Source organism: Rhinopithecus roxellana, chromosome 5 (assembly GCF_007565055.1).
Source record: "Rhinopithecus roxellana isolate Shanxi Qingling chromosome 5, ASM756505v1, whole genome shotgun sequence".
Classification (NCBI taxonomy): domain Eukaryota; kingdom Metazoa; phylum Chordata; class Mammalia; order Primates; family Cercopithecidae; genus Rhinopithecus; species Rhinopithecus roxellana.
The window spans coordinates 18,544,264-18,561,483 of NC_044553.1; the positions used below are offsets into that span (position 1 = coordinate 18,544,264).

General features: G+C 39.5%; 1 protein-coding gene and 1 pseudogene across 1 annotated transcript in view; one reads left to right on the forward strand and one right to left on the reverse strand.

The window, feature by feature from the left end:
* Window positions 1-274: 274 nt before the first annotated feature.
* The window catches only part of ASB7 (ankyrin repeat and SOCS box containing 7), a 49,566-nt gene continuing 32,620 nt past the window's right edge, over window positions 275-17,220 (reverse strand). The window contains exon 6 of the mRNA XM_010381687.2: window positions 275-3,656. Within this exon, the coding sequence (XP_010379989.1) occupies window positions 3,517-3,656 (140 nt within the window). The 3' untranslated portion in view covers window positions 275-3,516. The remainder of the gene's footprint in view (window positions 3,657-17,220) is intronic.
* On the forward strand, window positions 5,634-6,559 carry LOC104676810 (annotated as a pseudogene).

Consider the following 17,220-nt stretch of genomic DNA (forward strand, 5'->3'; position numbering starts at 1 on the left):
AGAAAGCCCGGTGCTGGATCGATACACTCAACACTGTGATAATCTTTAGTTGGCTGGTATTTGCAGAATGCATTAAACAAATTAAAGGAGGGTAAGAAATGGCTTATCTGGTGACAATGTAGATTGGTATTGTTTTCCGCATCATCATATTCTTAAACAATTCCCAGTGATCTAAAATGCTGATGAAGTAAGGACAGAGTTTTATTTATTTTCAGCAAATAGCTGGACTTATTAAAAAGTTAAGGTAGACTGGAAATAAAATACAACTCCAACATGTTTTAAATCAGATTTGATTTTTTTTTAATTCAAATTGACCCAAAGCAAAACTTACATTAAAAAGGAAGAACAAAATACATTATGATATAACACACTAGGAGTTACATGAAAGCTAAATTTGTGGGCAAATGGCCTTACCCCAATCACATTCTGGGCTAATGAGCACTTCTGCAGGAAAGTTAGAATCTCGATTTCATATGGTCCACGCTGGTCATTAAACTACACATTCTTGTCTCTTAGGGTGTGCATCTGACAAATCATGCTCGACTCCCTCATGCTCCAGATGTGCACTCTTGCTACTGCCAGAACACTGAATTCTCTAGTGGAAATGTTGTTCCAAGCATGACTGATAATGAATTAAAAAACGAAACAGTCAAGTCTTCCAAACTAACAGGCATGGATTACTGTGTAGTAAATAGTTTAGAAATATGGGAATTAAATAATCTAAAAAAAACTCTTACTCTGCTGTACATTTATAAACACAAATATTTACAAAAAAAAAAAAAACACAAAACCTTGTTTTCGAAAGATGAGGTTTACAGTTCATTAATGATCATAATCTTTTATGAGCTGGTTTCTTTGGTGTATTTGCCAAATATATTTTTATAAAGGTTTAGTAATAGGCTTAAATAATAAATTTCAAAGGAAACATAAAAGAATCTGACAAATTTGAAAATATTCTGAACATTTTCTGTCTTCTGGAAAAAACAATCAGTTGATTTTTCTGAAAATATCTGTTCTCCCTATTCATTATGTGACCACGGAATGCTTCTCTGTCAATCCAATTCAAATGCAGACCTGCAGGTTTCACCACTATAATCTACCAGTAACCCACTTGGAGACATTTTAGTTATTGTGAAATGTGATTGGGATTTTATTAACAACAAAAATAAAACATTCTTTTTAAGCTTCCAGATAAATCAAACCTCAAATAATAAATAATGGAATTATACACTTCTTCATTAAATAGAAATTTCAAAATTCCAGGAAGAGCTCTCATAATTTTTTTCTGAAGTCACAGCAGCAATACAGAACAAAGAATTTACCTTAATCTGATCTTTTTTTACTTGGAATTCCCTGACTCAAACTCAGTGGCTTAGTTTGGAAACCTCTGAATGGCTGGGGAGAGAAAATCATTTTAAACTAGGTGAATAAATTAACACACACATACGTGGAAATAAGCCCTGTGCAAGTGTAACATTAACATCACTGCTCAGAGTGCAGAAACTCCAGGCACCCCTCTGCCTCCTCACATCCCTGGGCCTGGGGTTTTAGGGAGAAGTCACACTCAATTCATTTCTAGCCACACCATGTCCCTAAGACTGCTAGTGTGTCCTAGCCCTGACCTGGGTATTGGTTTAAAGAATGAGAATATAGCTTGGCAACTGTCTTCACAGGGGACTCTCTCTGGAGATAACTTTCTGGAATATTTTTATGGCGAAAAGGACAGACTACTCGTTCCTATCCATCAGGCTCCAGCTAGTTTGGGGATGGTTATAGAACTGGCCACACTCAGACTGGCTGCCTGCGAAAGAGTCTATGCCAAAGAGTCTATGGGTCACCCCAGTAATCTCCCGAATAATCCTTTTTTCTGAAGCTGCCTGTCTTTGGAAACCTGTGCAATGCCTAGGCACAAGCAGATCAGAGTGTAAGATGCCACAACTACTCTGCACCCAAGAGAACAAACACTGTGCTTGAGAAAATAGCACTGCTGGCTCTGAAAAAGGTAAACCAGAGACAACCCCTAATTCTGCTTAGTTACACTTCTGGGTGAAACAGTTTACGCTTCATGACTTAAATCTAGAAATTCAGATGAGAGAAGCCCTTCATCTTGTAAACTTCTGATAACAAATTTATTAACAGTGTGTGAATATTTTTTCCCAAAGCACTAAAAACAATACTGGGACATCTGAAAAGATTCTTCTGAAGCTAATAACACAAATCAAGCACAGAATACATTTCTGAGGGCATCATCTTAGATGCCTAATGCCTCTGGGACTTTTTCCATTGTTACTGACACTTATCAGATCCGTGTTTACACAGCAAACATATGCCCAATCAACCCAGAAAAGAATTGTCCTGAAGAGCCTCACTGTATATAACCTTAAAATAGGAAATGTTTAATTAGCATATTAGAAATTAGCCAGACTTATAAATGTGTACCCCTTAAAGATTTTACCCTTAAAAAGTTTTTTTTTTTAACTGGGAGAAAAAGAAACACCATGAAGCCACCCCAAATTATTGAACCATTAAAGCCAAATGATTTAACAATTTTTAAGGGAAGACTCTACCACCAGGATACAAAATTTTCTGCTTAAAGTGAAGTAAAATACATAGCTTAAAATGGAAATTGCAACTGACATAGTATGGTTCTGCAATGAAAATTAAAGTGGCGGCTCCTGTTCTCACGGGCATGTCAAAGCTGGCTGTGAAATGATGACCAGCAAGTGAAATAATGGATAAAATACACCAGAAAGAGTATTGCACTGCAGGCACAGTTTTAAAAACAGAATACACTGGTTTCAATAAAGTTAGTTTCTTTCTCGTTAATTTTTTTAAAAGCACAACTCTAACTAGAGATAGAAATCGAGACACAATGTCTCAGGGTAGTGTACTACAGTTGTTAAAAAAAAAAAAAAGTTAAAAACAAGAGCACACCAAAAGAAAAGCAGAGGTACTGAATTTATGTCATCCGAAAGCTACATCAATTAGGAAAAAGAACAGTTTGAAACGGCCAATTTGTACTCATTAAAAATGAATGAGGTGACAGCATTACTTTAAACATTTCTTAGGGCATTTTCCAGAAGAACCCAGGGACCCCCTGGGTGAAACTGTGCCTCCAAACGTTAACAAGTGCTCTGCTGGTTTAGAATACCACGCTTACCAAGGAAACCATAAATTTGGAAAGGGTAAATTCTCCACTCCAAACCTGCTTGTGTCATTTAAGAAAAGACAATTTTTCTAAATGCAGTATTGTATACAAACAAAGCTTGGACCTCTTAAACTTGGACCAAGAAACCAAATTAAGACCTTCAAGCATGTGGTGTGTGTTTTTATATATATATAAAAAATCCCTCCCCTACAATGAAAACCAACCAAACAAACAGAAAACCCAAAAGTGTATACCTGCTTTCTGATTTCACAGCAAATCAGAAATTGCATAGGATATACTTTGTGCAAGGCAAAAAGCCTTTTAAGTATCTGGAATATAACTCCTAATCCTGCTCACAGTTCTGTATATCAGATATCATCAAATTTGTGTTTTAAGTAGTCTTTCATGACCTTGGCAATTGGTAGTTCATCAAGTAGCTTTAGGTTTTGAAGGCCTATACATTGTCGAATTTTAATTCGGCACAGGTCCTGCAAGTTTCTGGGCTGTCCTAAAAAGACAGAAAAAAGAGAATGTTACAAAGCCACAAAGCACAATATTTAAGGCACTTTTGAAAAGAACTGTTCATTTCACTGAGAAGTTCTCTCTACGGACTTTACATGCAAAGGCCCGGAAAAATACCAACTCAAACAAGTGTCCTAGGACCTTCATGCAATGCCTTATTTGATCTTTTTCACAATCCTGGGATGGTGGATATTTTCACCTCCATTTTACAAATAAGAATATTGAGTATCAGATGTAAACAAGCTGCTTAATATCAGACAACCAATTAAGGCTTTAGACTGAGACTAAAAACAGTTCTGATTCTAAGCCTCATATCCTTTCTGTTACAAATCAGGAAAACTCTGGTTCTCGTTCTGATTAGGTCTCTCTCAGGCTGGTGAGCCACTGTGAGCCAATCATTGCTCTGAGTCTTGGGTTCTCAATCTGAAAAGTGTGGGGACTGAATGAGATGTCCCCTATTGTGAGCCTCCCTTTCGGCTCTGGGTCTAGGACACTGGAGCCCCGAAGCCCACCACCGTCTCTGTGGAAATTTCCAAATGAGCTTTCCAGATCTGCCCACCTGTTTTCCGTGATTCTGAACATAGCAGAACCTTGGTTGTAAGGCTGAGAGTTGAGGAGTGCAGCAGGAATGGGGTGTGAAAAAGCACCTCAAGGTATTCTGAATCTACATCGCTTCAAGCTTCCACACCCTGATCATTTGCCAATAAAAACTCCTGTTATATCTCAATTCAAAAGAAAAATCACAAAATCCTATTTCTTTCCCTTTGGAATATTTTGTTTTACAAAAACAATACAGATGGCTCCAAAAACAAGCAAGAATTCTTCAACTGTGCTTCAGTAGTGTTTGGAGTCAAGGGAGTTTTGCTTTCATATTAAACATGATAATAAAGCTAATATGTATTGAATACTTACTCTGTGCCTGTATTGTTAAGAGCTCATGACATATATTAACTCCTTTCATCCTTTTATGAGGGAAGTACTTTGATCATCACCCCCATTTTATAGAGTCTCAGAGAGATTAAGTAACATGCTTAAAGTCAAGTTGAATGCCATATTTGTCATTCTCAAACTTTTTGGTTTCAAAACTCCTTTACATTTAAAAAAAATTATTCCAAACCCCCAAAAAACTTTTATGTGGGCTATCCCTATAGATAAACGCCATATTTTAAGTTAAAACAGAAATTTTAGAAATACTTTTAAATTCATTCTAATAAACCCTTTACATGTTAACATAAATAACACATCATTATGAAAATTAACTATATTTTCCAAAACCAAAAAAAAATTTAACAAGAAGAATGTTATTCTTTCACATTTTTGCAAAGCTTTTAATGTCTGGCTTAATAGATGATAGCTGAATTTTCATATATGCTTCTGAATTCAATCTGTTGAAATAAATCACATCAATCACACCACCTAGTCTCTGGAAAACAATGACACTCGTGTCAAAAGGAATGAGAAAAAGGCAAATCATATCTCAGTGTTATTATGAAAATCAGGAGCAGACCTATGGAGAGAAAGCAAAGTCCGGGATTAGACTGCAGCTTCTCGCTTACCTGTGCAGTGTAATTTTGAGCTGTCTCTTTGTAGTCCTAAGATACAGGGGCTCCCGTTCTCAGCCTACTAGCCCATATGTTTCTGTGGCCAAGTCTTGTGTGCACTCCCTGCCATTGCCCAGCTGCAAACACACTTCTACACTGATCACAAGAAATAGGCCATTGATGATGTTCCCTTCTCAATCACTGCTGTCTCTGAAAGTGATGACCTCACTAACACCATCAATAAATTACTAAAGGACAGAAATGAGTTCCACAAATATATGGAGTTGATTTCCTTTTTAAGGATCAGTTTCTGCGAATGCTCTTGGTCAAACACATGGAACGGGAGAACATCTCATTAGAAGAAGTTGTGGAAATAGAATATGCGGAGAAGTATACTGCACCCCAACCAGAATGATGTGTCCATGATGACTGGACCAGTTCAATTTAAGGGACAGAGGTATGGATCTTGACTGGTTCGGATCTGGTCCTTGGAAGGAAAGTCAACATTGATAATTGTGGGACATATGGATGTTGTAAAAGATATGGCCTGGGTGATAAAACACAGTTTGTGTCATTACTGAGTGCCTCTATGGATCAGACTATTCTCTCATGGGAGTGGAATGTTGAGAGAAACAAAGTGAAAACGCTACACTGCGGCACAAGTATAGATTCTACAGCTATTGATAGCTCAGCAACTAAATTTTGCAGTGGCTCCTGGGATAAGATGCTAAGGATCTGGTCTACAGTCCCTACAGAAGAAGATGAAATGGAGGAATCCACAAATTGACCAAGAAAGAAACAGAAAACAGAGCAGTTGGGACTAACAAGGACTCCCACAGTGACCTTCTCTGGCCACAAGGAAGCAATTTCCTCAGTGGTGTGGTCAGATGCTGAGGAAATCTGCAGTGTACCTTGGGAGCATACAATTAGTGTGTGGGATGTCATGTTTGGCAATCTTAAGTCAACTTTACAGGAAATAAAGTGTTTAATTGTATTTCCTATTCTCCACTTTGTAAATGTTTAGCATCTAGAAGCACAGATAGGTATATCAGACTGTGGGATCCCCAAACTAAAGACGGTTCTTTCGTGTTGCGTCCCTAACCTCACATGCAGGTTGGGAGACATCAGTACAATGGTCTCCTACCCATAAACCACAGCTGATTTCACGATCCTTATATAACACTGTCAAGCTGTGGGATTCAAGAAGTTGTAAGGCTTCTCTCTATGATGTGGCTGCTCATGAAGACAAAGTTCTGAGAGTAGACTAGACAGACACAGGGCTCCTTCAAGTGGAGGAGCAGACAATAAACTGTATTCCTACAGATATGGGGGACACGAACACGAATAATAATTTGATTACAAAGATTCTTTCTATAAATGCAACTGGTAGAGAATCATGAAATTCCATTGATGCAGATGCAGAAAGCAGCCTTTTGAAGTTTATATAAAGTTTTCACCCTTCCTAACAGCTAACATATCAACTATCTTTTCTTATTTTGTATTTGTAATACAAAAGTTTGTGTTTATAAAACAGAAACTGTGGCTTGCATTCCCTAGTAAAAAAAAAAAAAAGGAAAGAAATCATTTTGACCTCACAGATACCCCAAAAGGGTCTTGGGACTCCAGGGTCCACCAGACCATACTTGGAAAACTATTCTTGTATTTTATCCCTTATATCCATTGTACTTGCTTACCGTGATCACCATTATTCAAAATGAAGTACTTCTTCATAAATGACAAAGGCTGACTTAGACCTCTGCTCTGTAAGGCCTGTATGAACATATGCTTTTCGAGAGGTTACCTGCTATGTGGTCTCTTAACAGAATGGCAGAAGTGACTGCTTTCTTAGGAATGTCTGTAAACTAGGAGTATGTGTATCCACAGATGTCTGTACATGGATCTGTGCAGGGATGTGACACACACTCTCATGTGTCTCTTGGGAGGATTATGTCTCCTCCACCTTTCAGATCTCTGCCAAAATAGCACTTCATCACAGGAGACTATGTCAGGATTCACCATCAGATACTCCCAGAGTTCCTTTCCTTTATAACATTTAATAAGGTTGTGAGTTCGCATTTATTTGGTGATTACGTGTTAATTAATGCCCATCTTCCTCAGTATATGACATGTTCCATGAGGGGAGGGCCATGTCTGGCTCCATTTGCCAATGTAAACCTGACAGCTGACACAGTATTCAGCGAATGTTAGTTGAATGAATGCTTAATAGGGTTGTCCTTAAAGTATAAAACAGTCAACGCAAAATACACCCAGGTCAACAGCAAATCATTTCCAAGCCTGTTTTGAATTATTTTTCAACACTATTCATGGGCTACTTTAGGAAAAGAATAAATTATCATTGTCATTTTTCAGGAAATGCTTACAGTATTTGATCTGCAAATGCAAACTGGAATGTGAATTAGATGTGAATCTTCTTTCTTTAAAGAATCTGATTTTCCTAATAGATGATGGGTTCTTTTTAAGTATTATTTATTTATTTATTGCGAAGCAGTCTCACTCTGTTGCTCAGGCTGGAGTGCAGTGGTGCAATCTCACCGCACTGCAACCTCCATCTCCCAAGTTCAAGCTATTCTCATGCCTCAGCCTCCTGAGTAGCTGGGATTACAGGCATGTGCCACCATGCCCAGCTAATTTTTGTATTTTTAGTAGAGATGGGGTCTCATCATGTTGGCCAGGCTGGTCTCGAACTCCTGGCCTCAAGTGATCCAGCTGCCTCAGCCTCCCAAAGTGCTCGGATTACAAGGCATGAGCTGCCATGCCAGGCCCTTTTTAATATTAATAAAAAGAACCACCACAACATATTCAGGCAAAAAACCGATGAGGAACGAGTTTACATATGTGTATACAGGCATACTTCAATGAAAACATCATTCAAAAAAATGGTAAAAACTAAATTACTAGAATTTGCTTAGCTAAGGTAAAAAAGAAGGGGCTGGCCGGGCGCGGTGGCTCACGCCTGTAATCCCAGCACTTTGGGAGGCTGAAGTGGGCAGATCACAAGGTCAGGAGATTGAGACCATTCTGGCCAACATGGTGAAACTCCGTCTCTACTAAACAAATACAAAAAAAAAAAAAAAATTAGCCAAGCATGGTGGTGGCACCTGTAGTCCCAGCTATTCAGAAGGCTGAGGCAGGAGAATCACTTAAACCCGGGAGGCAGAGGTTGCAGTGAGCCAAGATCATGCCACTGCACTCCAGCCTGGGCAAAAGAGTGAGACTCTGTATCAAGAAATAAAAAAAAGAAGGGACTGAGACAAAAGGTTACGGAATGGGGGATCTGTTGACATGGCTTTGTTTTGTGACAGACTTCTCTCCAAAGATGACCACATTACCTCCTATCTCTCATGCCTTTCCACAATGAGGCTGGACACTGCTATCATTAAGAGATGAGGTCTATGTTCCCTCTTCTTGGAACTGGGTGGGTCTGTGATAATGGTGATAGTGTTGTTAAGTAACTTCCAAGGCTAAGTCACAAAAGGTGATGCAGCTTTTGCCAGACTCTTGGGACATTTACTACTGCAGCACACCCACCATTCCACGAAGATGCCCTGGCAGCCTACACAAGGGAACTGAGGTCACTGACCAATAATCCTGGCTGAGCTCCCAGTCAACTGCCAGCACCAACTAGCCAGCCACCTGAGCCAGCCTTTTGTGTGTTTGTTTTTTAGCCAGTCTTACTCCTTCACCCAGCCTGGAGTGCAGTGGCAAAATCTCTGCTCACTGCAACCTCCATCTCCAGGATTTAAGCAATTCTCCTGCCTCAGCCTCCCGGGCAGCTGGGACTACAGGCACGCATCACCACGCCTGGCTAATTTTTGTATTTTTAATAGAGACAGGGTTTCACCATGTTGGTCAGGCTGGTCTCAAACTCCTGCCTGACCTCAGGTGATCTGCCTGCCTCGGCCTCCCAAGGTGCTGGGATTACAGACGTCGCCTGGCCGCAAGAGTGAGCCATTTTCAAAAGAGAGATGCCCCAGTCAAATTGCTCCAGAAAATAATGTGTGGAGCAGGGAAGTAAAACAAATGACTCTTGTTGTTTTAAGCCACTAAAGTTCTACAGCATTAGATGAGACTCTGGCACCTGAAAGTGGGGCTTTGCCCTTGGCACCAGGCAGTGGGAGGGCTTTGAGGTGAGTGTTACAAGGAAGCCAGAAGGGCTTTAAGAAGCCGGTTGGTTGGGGCTGTATAAAAAAGTTTTTTGAATGTTACTAGAAGCTGGAAGACAGGGAAGCCTTGTATGTATGTAATGGTGCAAAGTCTGGCAACACTGTCACCTGGGGTAATGGGGTAAACAGGAAATGTCCTAATGACCTAATGGTCTATTTAAGTAGATTCCTCAGGCAGAATACTGTAAGTATCACTGGCTTTTCTTCATTATCTATGATAAGATGCAAGAGGGCAAAAATGAGACAACTTTAATTCAAGGGAAGCACTGACAGAAATGCTACCATCTTCACAAGTTATTTATCTCTGCGTAAGCCTTTTCCAGGGAAAAATGCACATTCTTAGGCCTAAATATGTTGAAATGCTCTAGTCAATATGTTGAAATGCTCTAGACTAATTTTTCTTCTCCTTAAAACGTGTGTTGTTGGAAGAATCTGACCTTTTAAAGGTTTCTTGACCATGTGTAACTCCTGTCTGCAGAATTTCCTTTAATGATAGAGGCATATCATAGTGGTTAAAAGCATCAACTTTGGAGCCAGGCTGCCTGGATTTGGCTCCTGGCCCCACCACCACTTGCAATCTGTGTGATCTTGGGCTCCTTAGCTTCCTGCTTGTTTTCTCATAATCATCACACTCACCTCAAAGGTTTTACAAGCATTAAAAAAGTTAATTTTGGTAAAGTGCTTACAAAGTGCCAAGCACACAGTAAGTACCAAGTAAATACATTTTTAAATATTTGTAAGGATGTCTGCTTCTGGTTACCAAAAACGTAGAGGGCCCTCTTTGGAAGCTGCAGTCTCCATCTTCCTGGTGTCAGGACAGTAAGAAAACTAGGTGACAGTTTAACAGTAAAGGAGCAACTGGAAACCCATTTGTGGGAAACAGTCCTGGGCAAATTGATATAAATCATATTCTAGAAATCCCTGCCTGACTTGAATCAGGCAGAGATGTGAGGGCTTTTACCTGTATAAAAAGATGTGCAGAGACGAAGTGAGGGATATCATTACACTGTTTCTCTACGAGTGTACAGGTATGAACTCATCTTGCCATGTACCAGTATTGCTGAGTGAAAAGTGAGCTAAATTTTAGGCATAATAAGGACTGCTCATGGTAAGTACTGTCATTTCTAAGACTGTCTAAGGAGTTATTTTTTTCAGAAATGGCATTTTAGGAATAGAAGATTATGACTGAAAGAGAAGTACTTATTTTTTTGTCAACTGATCGCTTAAAAGTATTTACTGAGCATCTATTAATGCTATATGTATTCAACAATGCACTATCCCAGAGATTAAAGGGCCAAGGGAAGAGAAGGGCAGTGGCAGAAGAAGAGAAGGCAGAGAAAGAGAATAAAGAGAATGAAAGAAGAAAAACCAACACAAATGTGCACACCATTTACTAGGCATCTTAGAAAATTAATTCCTCCCGTTAAAGAACAACTTCCCTGTCCATGGGATGATAACAGGGGAAAACTGGAAGACATCTCACAAAAGAGCATAATTTAAAGAACTAGAAACCCTTTAGGGGATGCAGAAAAAACTACCAGGTATTCATACTAATGAACTACAATGGAATTACATAATAGTTCAAAGAGTTATTAGTCTTTCCATTTTATAAAGAAGCCCATCATTAGTAATAATTGGGCTGGTATAAAATAGGAAATCAGCTTTTGAAGGGTCTAGTATAAATTACAAAACCAGGGCCAGCGGCATAATTTAGAAAATTAAATATCCTAAATCATCTCCCTGTGACATCGCCATTACCGTTTTTATGATAGGATCAACTTATTTGTTTAAAAATATCTAGATTCATAAAGGTAGAGAGGAAAAATATTTTTAAATACCCAAACTAAGCAAAACGAAGGCAAAACAAAGTTCCAAAGTTGTTCTTTCGGGTGGAGAGGGGTAGAAATTGGAGGTGGAGGGGAGGCACAAAGGAATAAGTGAAAGATTTGCGTCCTCTGGATTGCTCTACACACCTGACCTGGTCCTTCCGGACTCTCTCCATCTTAGGTCAACATCTGGGATGGTCGTCCAGTATCTCTTTGTTTTATTTCAGCTTCCCATTTTAAACTCCTACCATAGGCTGGGCATGGTGGCTCACGCTACCTGTAATCACAGCACTTTGAGAGGCTAAGGCGGGCAGATCACCTGAGGTCAGGAGTTTGAGATCAGCCTGACGAACATGGCGAAACTCCATCTCTACTAAAAATGCAAAAATTAGCTGGGTATGGTGGCACGTGCCTGTAGTCCCAACTACTCAGGAGGCTGAGGCAGGAGAATTGCATGAGCCTTGTAGGTGGAGGGTGCAGTCAGTTGAGATCACACCATTGTACTCCAGCATGGGCGACAAGTGAGACTCTGTCTCAAAAAAAAAAAAAAAAAAAAAGAAAAAGAAAAAGAGAAAAAAAATCCTACCATAAATACATTTTATTCCTTTGCTCTTGCATCTGAATTCCCTTCACAGGGACCTAGTATGAAATGTGCTAAACAAATCTTACTTTATAGGACAAAGGCAGTTTCCAGCTCTCCTTAAAATAACAATTATGGTATTCTCTTCGATAGAATCCTAATGTATACAACATCAGGCTTATGATATTTTTCTATTGGTAGATTTTTTCCATAGGTAAATGAGCTCTGAATTATATTTTCCATTTGGACTAAGTCAAATGACAAGAAATCTCTAGATGTCTATATTAAAAATATAAAGTAATACAAATACTATAAAGAGCAGGATATTTTCTGTATCAAAGAACCTTAAAATGTGATGCAATTTGACTAAAAATTGTGTTACTATTTATTTCTAAAAGTGATTCTTAATAACTGGGACTGAAAAACCTGGTAAGACTATGATATAATTATAAATCAATAATCAAAAATGCCCCTGGTTAAAATGTATTACACAAATTACTTCTCCAAAGAGTTGTACTACACAACACTGCTTTGGATAAACCATCCTACAAAAATATCAAAGTAGCATTCAAAAGGAACACAGGAGGGGAAGGCCCTTGTTTTAGAGGCATTTTGTGTGATCAGCTGCTCATATACTTATTGCTGTACGGGGTTTAACCTGAGAAAGCCCAAGCTTAAATTTTGCTTTCTTAAAATTAAAAAAAAAGGAGGAGTTGTGATTTTTATTATGCCTTATGTAGGTTATTTTAAAGTTGGAAATGCTGTCTTTAAAGTTTTACTTCTACAGCTAGAACACAGTACTTGACTATTGCTAAAATTTAAACAAAAATATTTCAGGTTACCGTGATATTTATAAAATAGTATTTTCAAGTATCTGTGTTTAATGTTCCAAAAAGCAACTAGTTTAAGTACCCGACAGACTGTCTTCTGCAAAACCGTTTATACAACTCAATTCCCATCTACCTGATCTTTTTCTTGTAGAAATACATACCAGTTAACTCCTTAAAACGTACAAATCAAACTACAGCCCAGCCTTACCTGTTATACACCACCCAAAGCATACTGGTGGTGGCTTCCAGTCTGTGAACAGTGTCTACTACAAACAGCTCACTTACTCAGCTCAGCCTCCTATGGATAGTAAATACCAAACTAGCATATTCTCTGACTTAAGAATCACCTAGACCAGAGCCTGCCACAGGAATAGAAGATGCTCTGTTCTCACTCATACGTGAGAGTTTAACAACGAGACCATATGGACACAGGGAGGGAACATCATACACCAGGGCCTGTCGGAGGGTGAGGGGCAAGGGGAGGGAGAGCATTAGGACAAACACCTAACGCATGCGGGTCTTAAAACCTAGATGACGGGTTGATAGGTGCAGTAAACCACCATGGCACATGTATACCCATGTAACAAACCTGCACGTTCTACACGTGTATCCCAGAACTTAAAACAATAATAATTAAAAAGATGCTACAGTGTAAAAGTAAGATGTGAAAGTAAGTTGTTCACACGAGTGAACCAATAAATGCTTTATTTATTCAAGGACTTCCTGGCCCCTTTGATATGTTACTGTGCACGGTGAACCTCTGAAACCTGGACCTAGGATCCAAGGTACTTGTCTTCCAAACTGATTTGAATCATGAATCCACTTGACTCCACAGTATCTGGTAGACAATTTTTCTTTTTCTTTAAGACTAGTCAAGTGCAGTCTTGAGAAGGGAGGAAAGAGTAGAACGAGGGATCTGACCCGTAACTGACTGTGGACACTACCTTTGAACTAGCCAGCCAGTTTTATAAACAAATTTCAGGAAATCACTGATCTCTGCAGAGCCTACATAGTAAATATGATAGTAAACGGCAAGCAATAATGTACTACATCTCGTATTATCCACAGATTTTAACTTTAAATAGAAATATATCAGAGATTCATCAAATTCTGAAACACTAGGCTAACAGGACATCCTAAAAATCTGATTGTAGGGAATGTGTATCACTAGGTCTCAGTCTTTTAGTTTTAGGACCCCCTTGCACTTTTAAAATTGGAGAAGTGCAAGGAATCTTTATGTCAGTTATACTTATCTACATTTACCATTTTAGAAATTGAGAAATTTTTTAAATATCTAATTCACTTAAAAATCCATTATCAATTGAAATACACTTTTATGTAAAAAAAAGAGTTGCTTTCCAAAACAAAAGGGATTTTTGTGAGAACAGCACTTCTTACAATTTTCTACAAATCTCTTTTAATGTCTGGCTTCACAGAAGGCAGCCACAGTCAGAGATCTGCTTCTGCATTTCATCTGCTACAACATGCTGTCTTGACTGGAGCACCTGAAGAAAATCCAGCCTCACTCAGACACGTAGTTGGAAAAGGAAGGAATTTTTAAATAATTTTTTTCAAGTAACTGTGGATCTTCTCTGATACTCCATCAAAACTAGACAAGTGGGCGTTTCTTAATGGTTAGTTACAATATGAAATCCACTGGTTCAACTTGCATTTGAAATGGATCGTTTATCCACGTGTGATTGTTGTGACATTATGCATTAGTCATTTGGAAAACAAGGTTCATTGGGTTATGTGGATCTTCCAAATGTTAACCTGTTCCATTATAGAAGATCAAAAAATCACTTTGTTAATATCTTCACTGATTGAAGAAGTCTCTAGATACTAGGAATCTCACAGCAGCAAATAAAAGTTTTCTAAAATCCTCATTTGCAAAGTTCAAATTTTATGACTGGTCATAAGTCCTGTCAGTTGTTTTCCTTAAAGTGACAAGTGAATTTTACTCATTTTCAAGAAAATGTCTGCCAAATACCCAAGACTAACTGGCTAGAGTTTAGCCGTTACTCTTTCAAGTAAAAATGGTGTTCCATGAAAAAGCTGCCAGTTCAGCTCAAACAAATTGAAGTTGCTTTTCCTCAATCAAATCACTGCACTTTGGTATGCAGTAAGAATACTTGTCACTTCCATCCCACAGAAAGTTTAAAAAGTATTCGCAGGGACAAGATTTAATAAAATTAATTTTACCGCTTCATCACAGACCTTAAGTGGAATTGGAATCTTTTTTCCTGAGAGTGTCTAGCAGTGAACAATGACCAGTACTGGCTGGGGCCACTGTCTCGATTCATGCTAACATGCCAGCAGTTTCACCTACCACTGCTTGTACACCATCAACACAAATGTCATCACAGTGAAAAAGGCAAATCACATCTTAGTACTGTTAGGAAATTAGTTTTGATCTCATAGGCTACCTAAAACAATCTTGAGGAGCCCCGGCTATAAAGTCCACACTGAAAAACATTCTAACATAAATTTAAAAAAGAAAAACCATTTTTGTTTTGTTTTCAATCATAAGCAGCAGAAAATCATAGCATTTAAGAGTAGTTAGTGGCAAGAAATTTTAAAAGGGAGGGACTCGGGGACTATGTTCCAATTCCTCTGTTTTTCAGAGAAGGAAACTGATGCCAGTGGGGTGGGGGGAGTATTAAACATCTTGTCCAAGTTTCCAAGGCAAGTCAGACGCTAGATCAGAAGCCCATTAGCTGCTCTACCATCCCATCCTACTGATTCAACAGTGCCTCTGGCACAGGCACGGCGGGGAGATCTTTGGGATGATGTACGGGAGACACCTGATCCCAGTGGGCAAAACATTAACCAGCTCAAAGGACAATGGACAGAGTATGTTTTTCCTATTTTAAATAAAAACGATAAAACTAAATAGACTTCCAGTTTTAGTTCCAACATGTAAAGAGCTTGGAAATCATCATGCCCATCCTTACAAGACAAAAAACTTGAATAAACTCGAAGTCAATGACTTTTCATGGATCTATCAGAAAACTGAAGCTGTGGGGCAAACCTCCACCACAAAATCTGGAGAGGAAACAAATTCAGAGCCATGGCTGAGATCTGTGCACCTGCAGCCGAAGTCACTGAAGCCATAAACTGGTAGGAACACTGAAATGGTAATTTTGACGAATGGCCAGACTGTGAATTGACTAGTCTGAGAGTGGCAGCCGGTCTTATGAAGCCTCCCACTTGGTTGTGAGTTCTAATCCCAGGAACTCCACCAAGTCCTCAAGGTAAAGAGCCAGTAAAGACCCTCTCATGGCTCCAGCATGAGGAGGTGAAGAGTAACCCTTGTGAAATGCACCCAGAACCTTCTCCATGATAAAGGCCCGCACCCCGGAGGTGGGAAAGACTTTCTCAGAGCCTTGTCTCAGAGCCAAGAGGAAAGGGCATTCCTGAGTCCAGTCCCCTCTGGCCTCCTGTCTCACTTATGGGGCTGGAAAAGCTACACAAGAAGAAACATGTGTGAAGACGCAGCCTAGAGACACAGGTCCACTGAAAGACTGAGAGTGAATCAGAAGACTGCAGACCACTGGCCCTTCCCACACCTTACAAACTGCACCAATGGGGCTCCAATGTGTGACATAGGATGAAAGCCAAGAAAGCTGCAGGATGTACCCTCTCTCCAATGAGGGTGCTTAGGGAAGCCCAAAGCCAAGACACAGGACAAAAACAAGGGCACTGCAGGGACCGGAACCCTCTGGCACCCACAGCTGCAATAAACATGACGCACAGCCCAATTCACAGTCAGATTAACAAAAAGCCTCACATCAAAGGACTGTTTACCTCAGTTTCTGTTACCCACCATGTCTAGCTTCAGTAAAAAAATCATAAAACATGCTAAGAGGCACGAAAAAAAAACACAGTCTGGAGAGACAAAATAAGCATCAGAACCAGACTTAAATATGACACAGGTGTTGGAATTACCAGTCAGGGAATTTAAAATAACCATAATTATTAAGATTAATGAAATTATTAAATGGTCATTGTCAAATCTTGACTGTCTTCATGCCTTAATAAGCAGTAGCTCTGAGGAGGTGAAATTCTCAACACAGTAGAGATGTGGATGTCACCGGCAGAGGGGAAAAGGAGTGACAAGGTGACCCCTCCAACAGCACTGTACCTTGTCTGCTGGGGCAAACAAACCTTTGACTCCGCTTTGCCTTTCGAACCTTTCTCCCGTATATAAAGGGTAAAAAGCCTCACAGTGAAAGGAATTCCTAGGTAGAAAGCACAGTATGGCATCTTTTCTGCAAATAATCTAGCCAATCAGACACCGCCTCCTTTCCAGTGGCCTTCTCCAGGAGGGAGCCATCCTGTTTACTGCTGTCTCAACTTTCACTGGACTGTGTTACTGAAAAGTTTCCTCCAATTTCCATACCATTTGCACAAGGAACTGCAGCTACTACTATTTCTTTTCTTTTCTTTTTTTTTTTTTTGAGATGGAGTCTCACTCTGTCACCCAGGCTGGAGTGCAATGGCATGACTGCAGCTCACTGCAACTGCAGCCTCCCGGGTTCAGATTCTCCTGCCTCAGCCTCATGAGTAGCTGGGACAATAGGTGCATG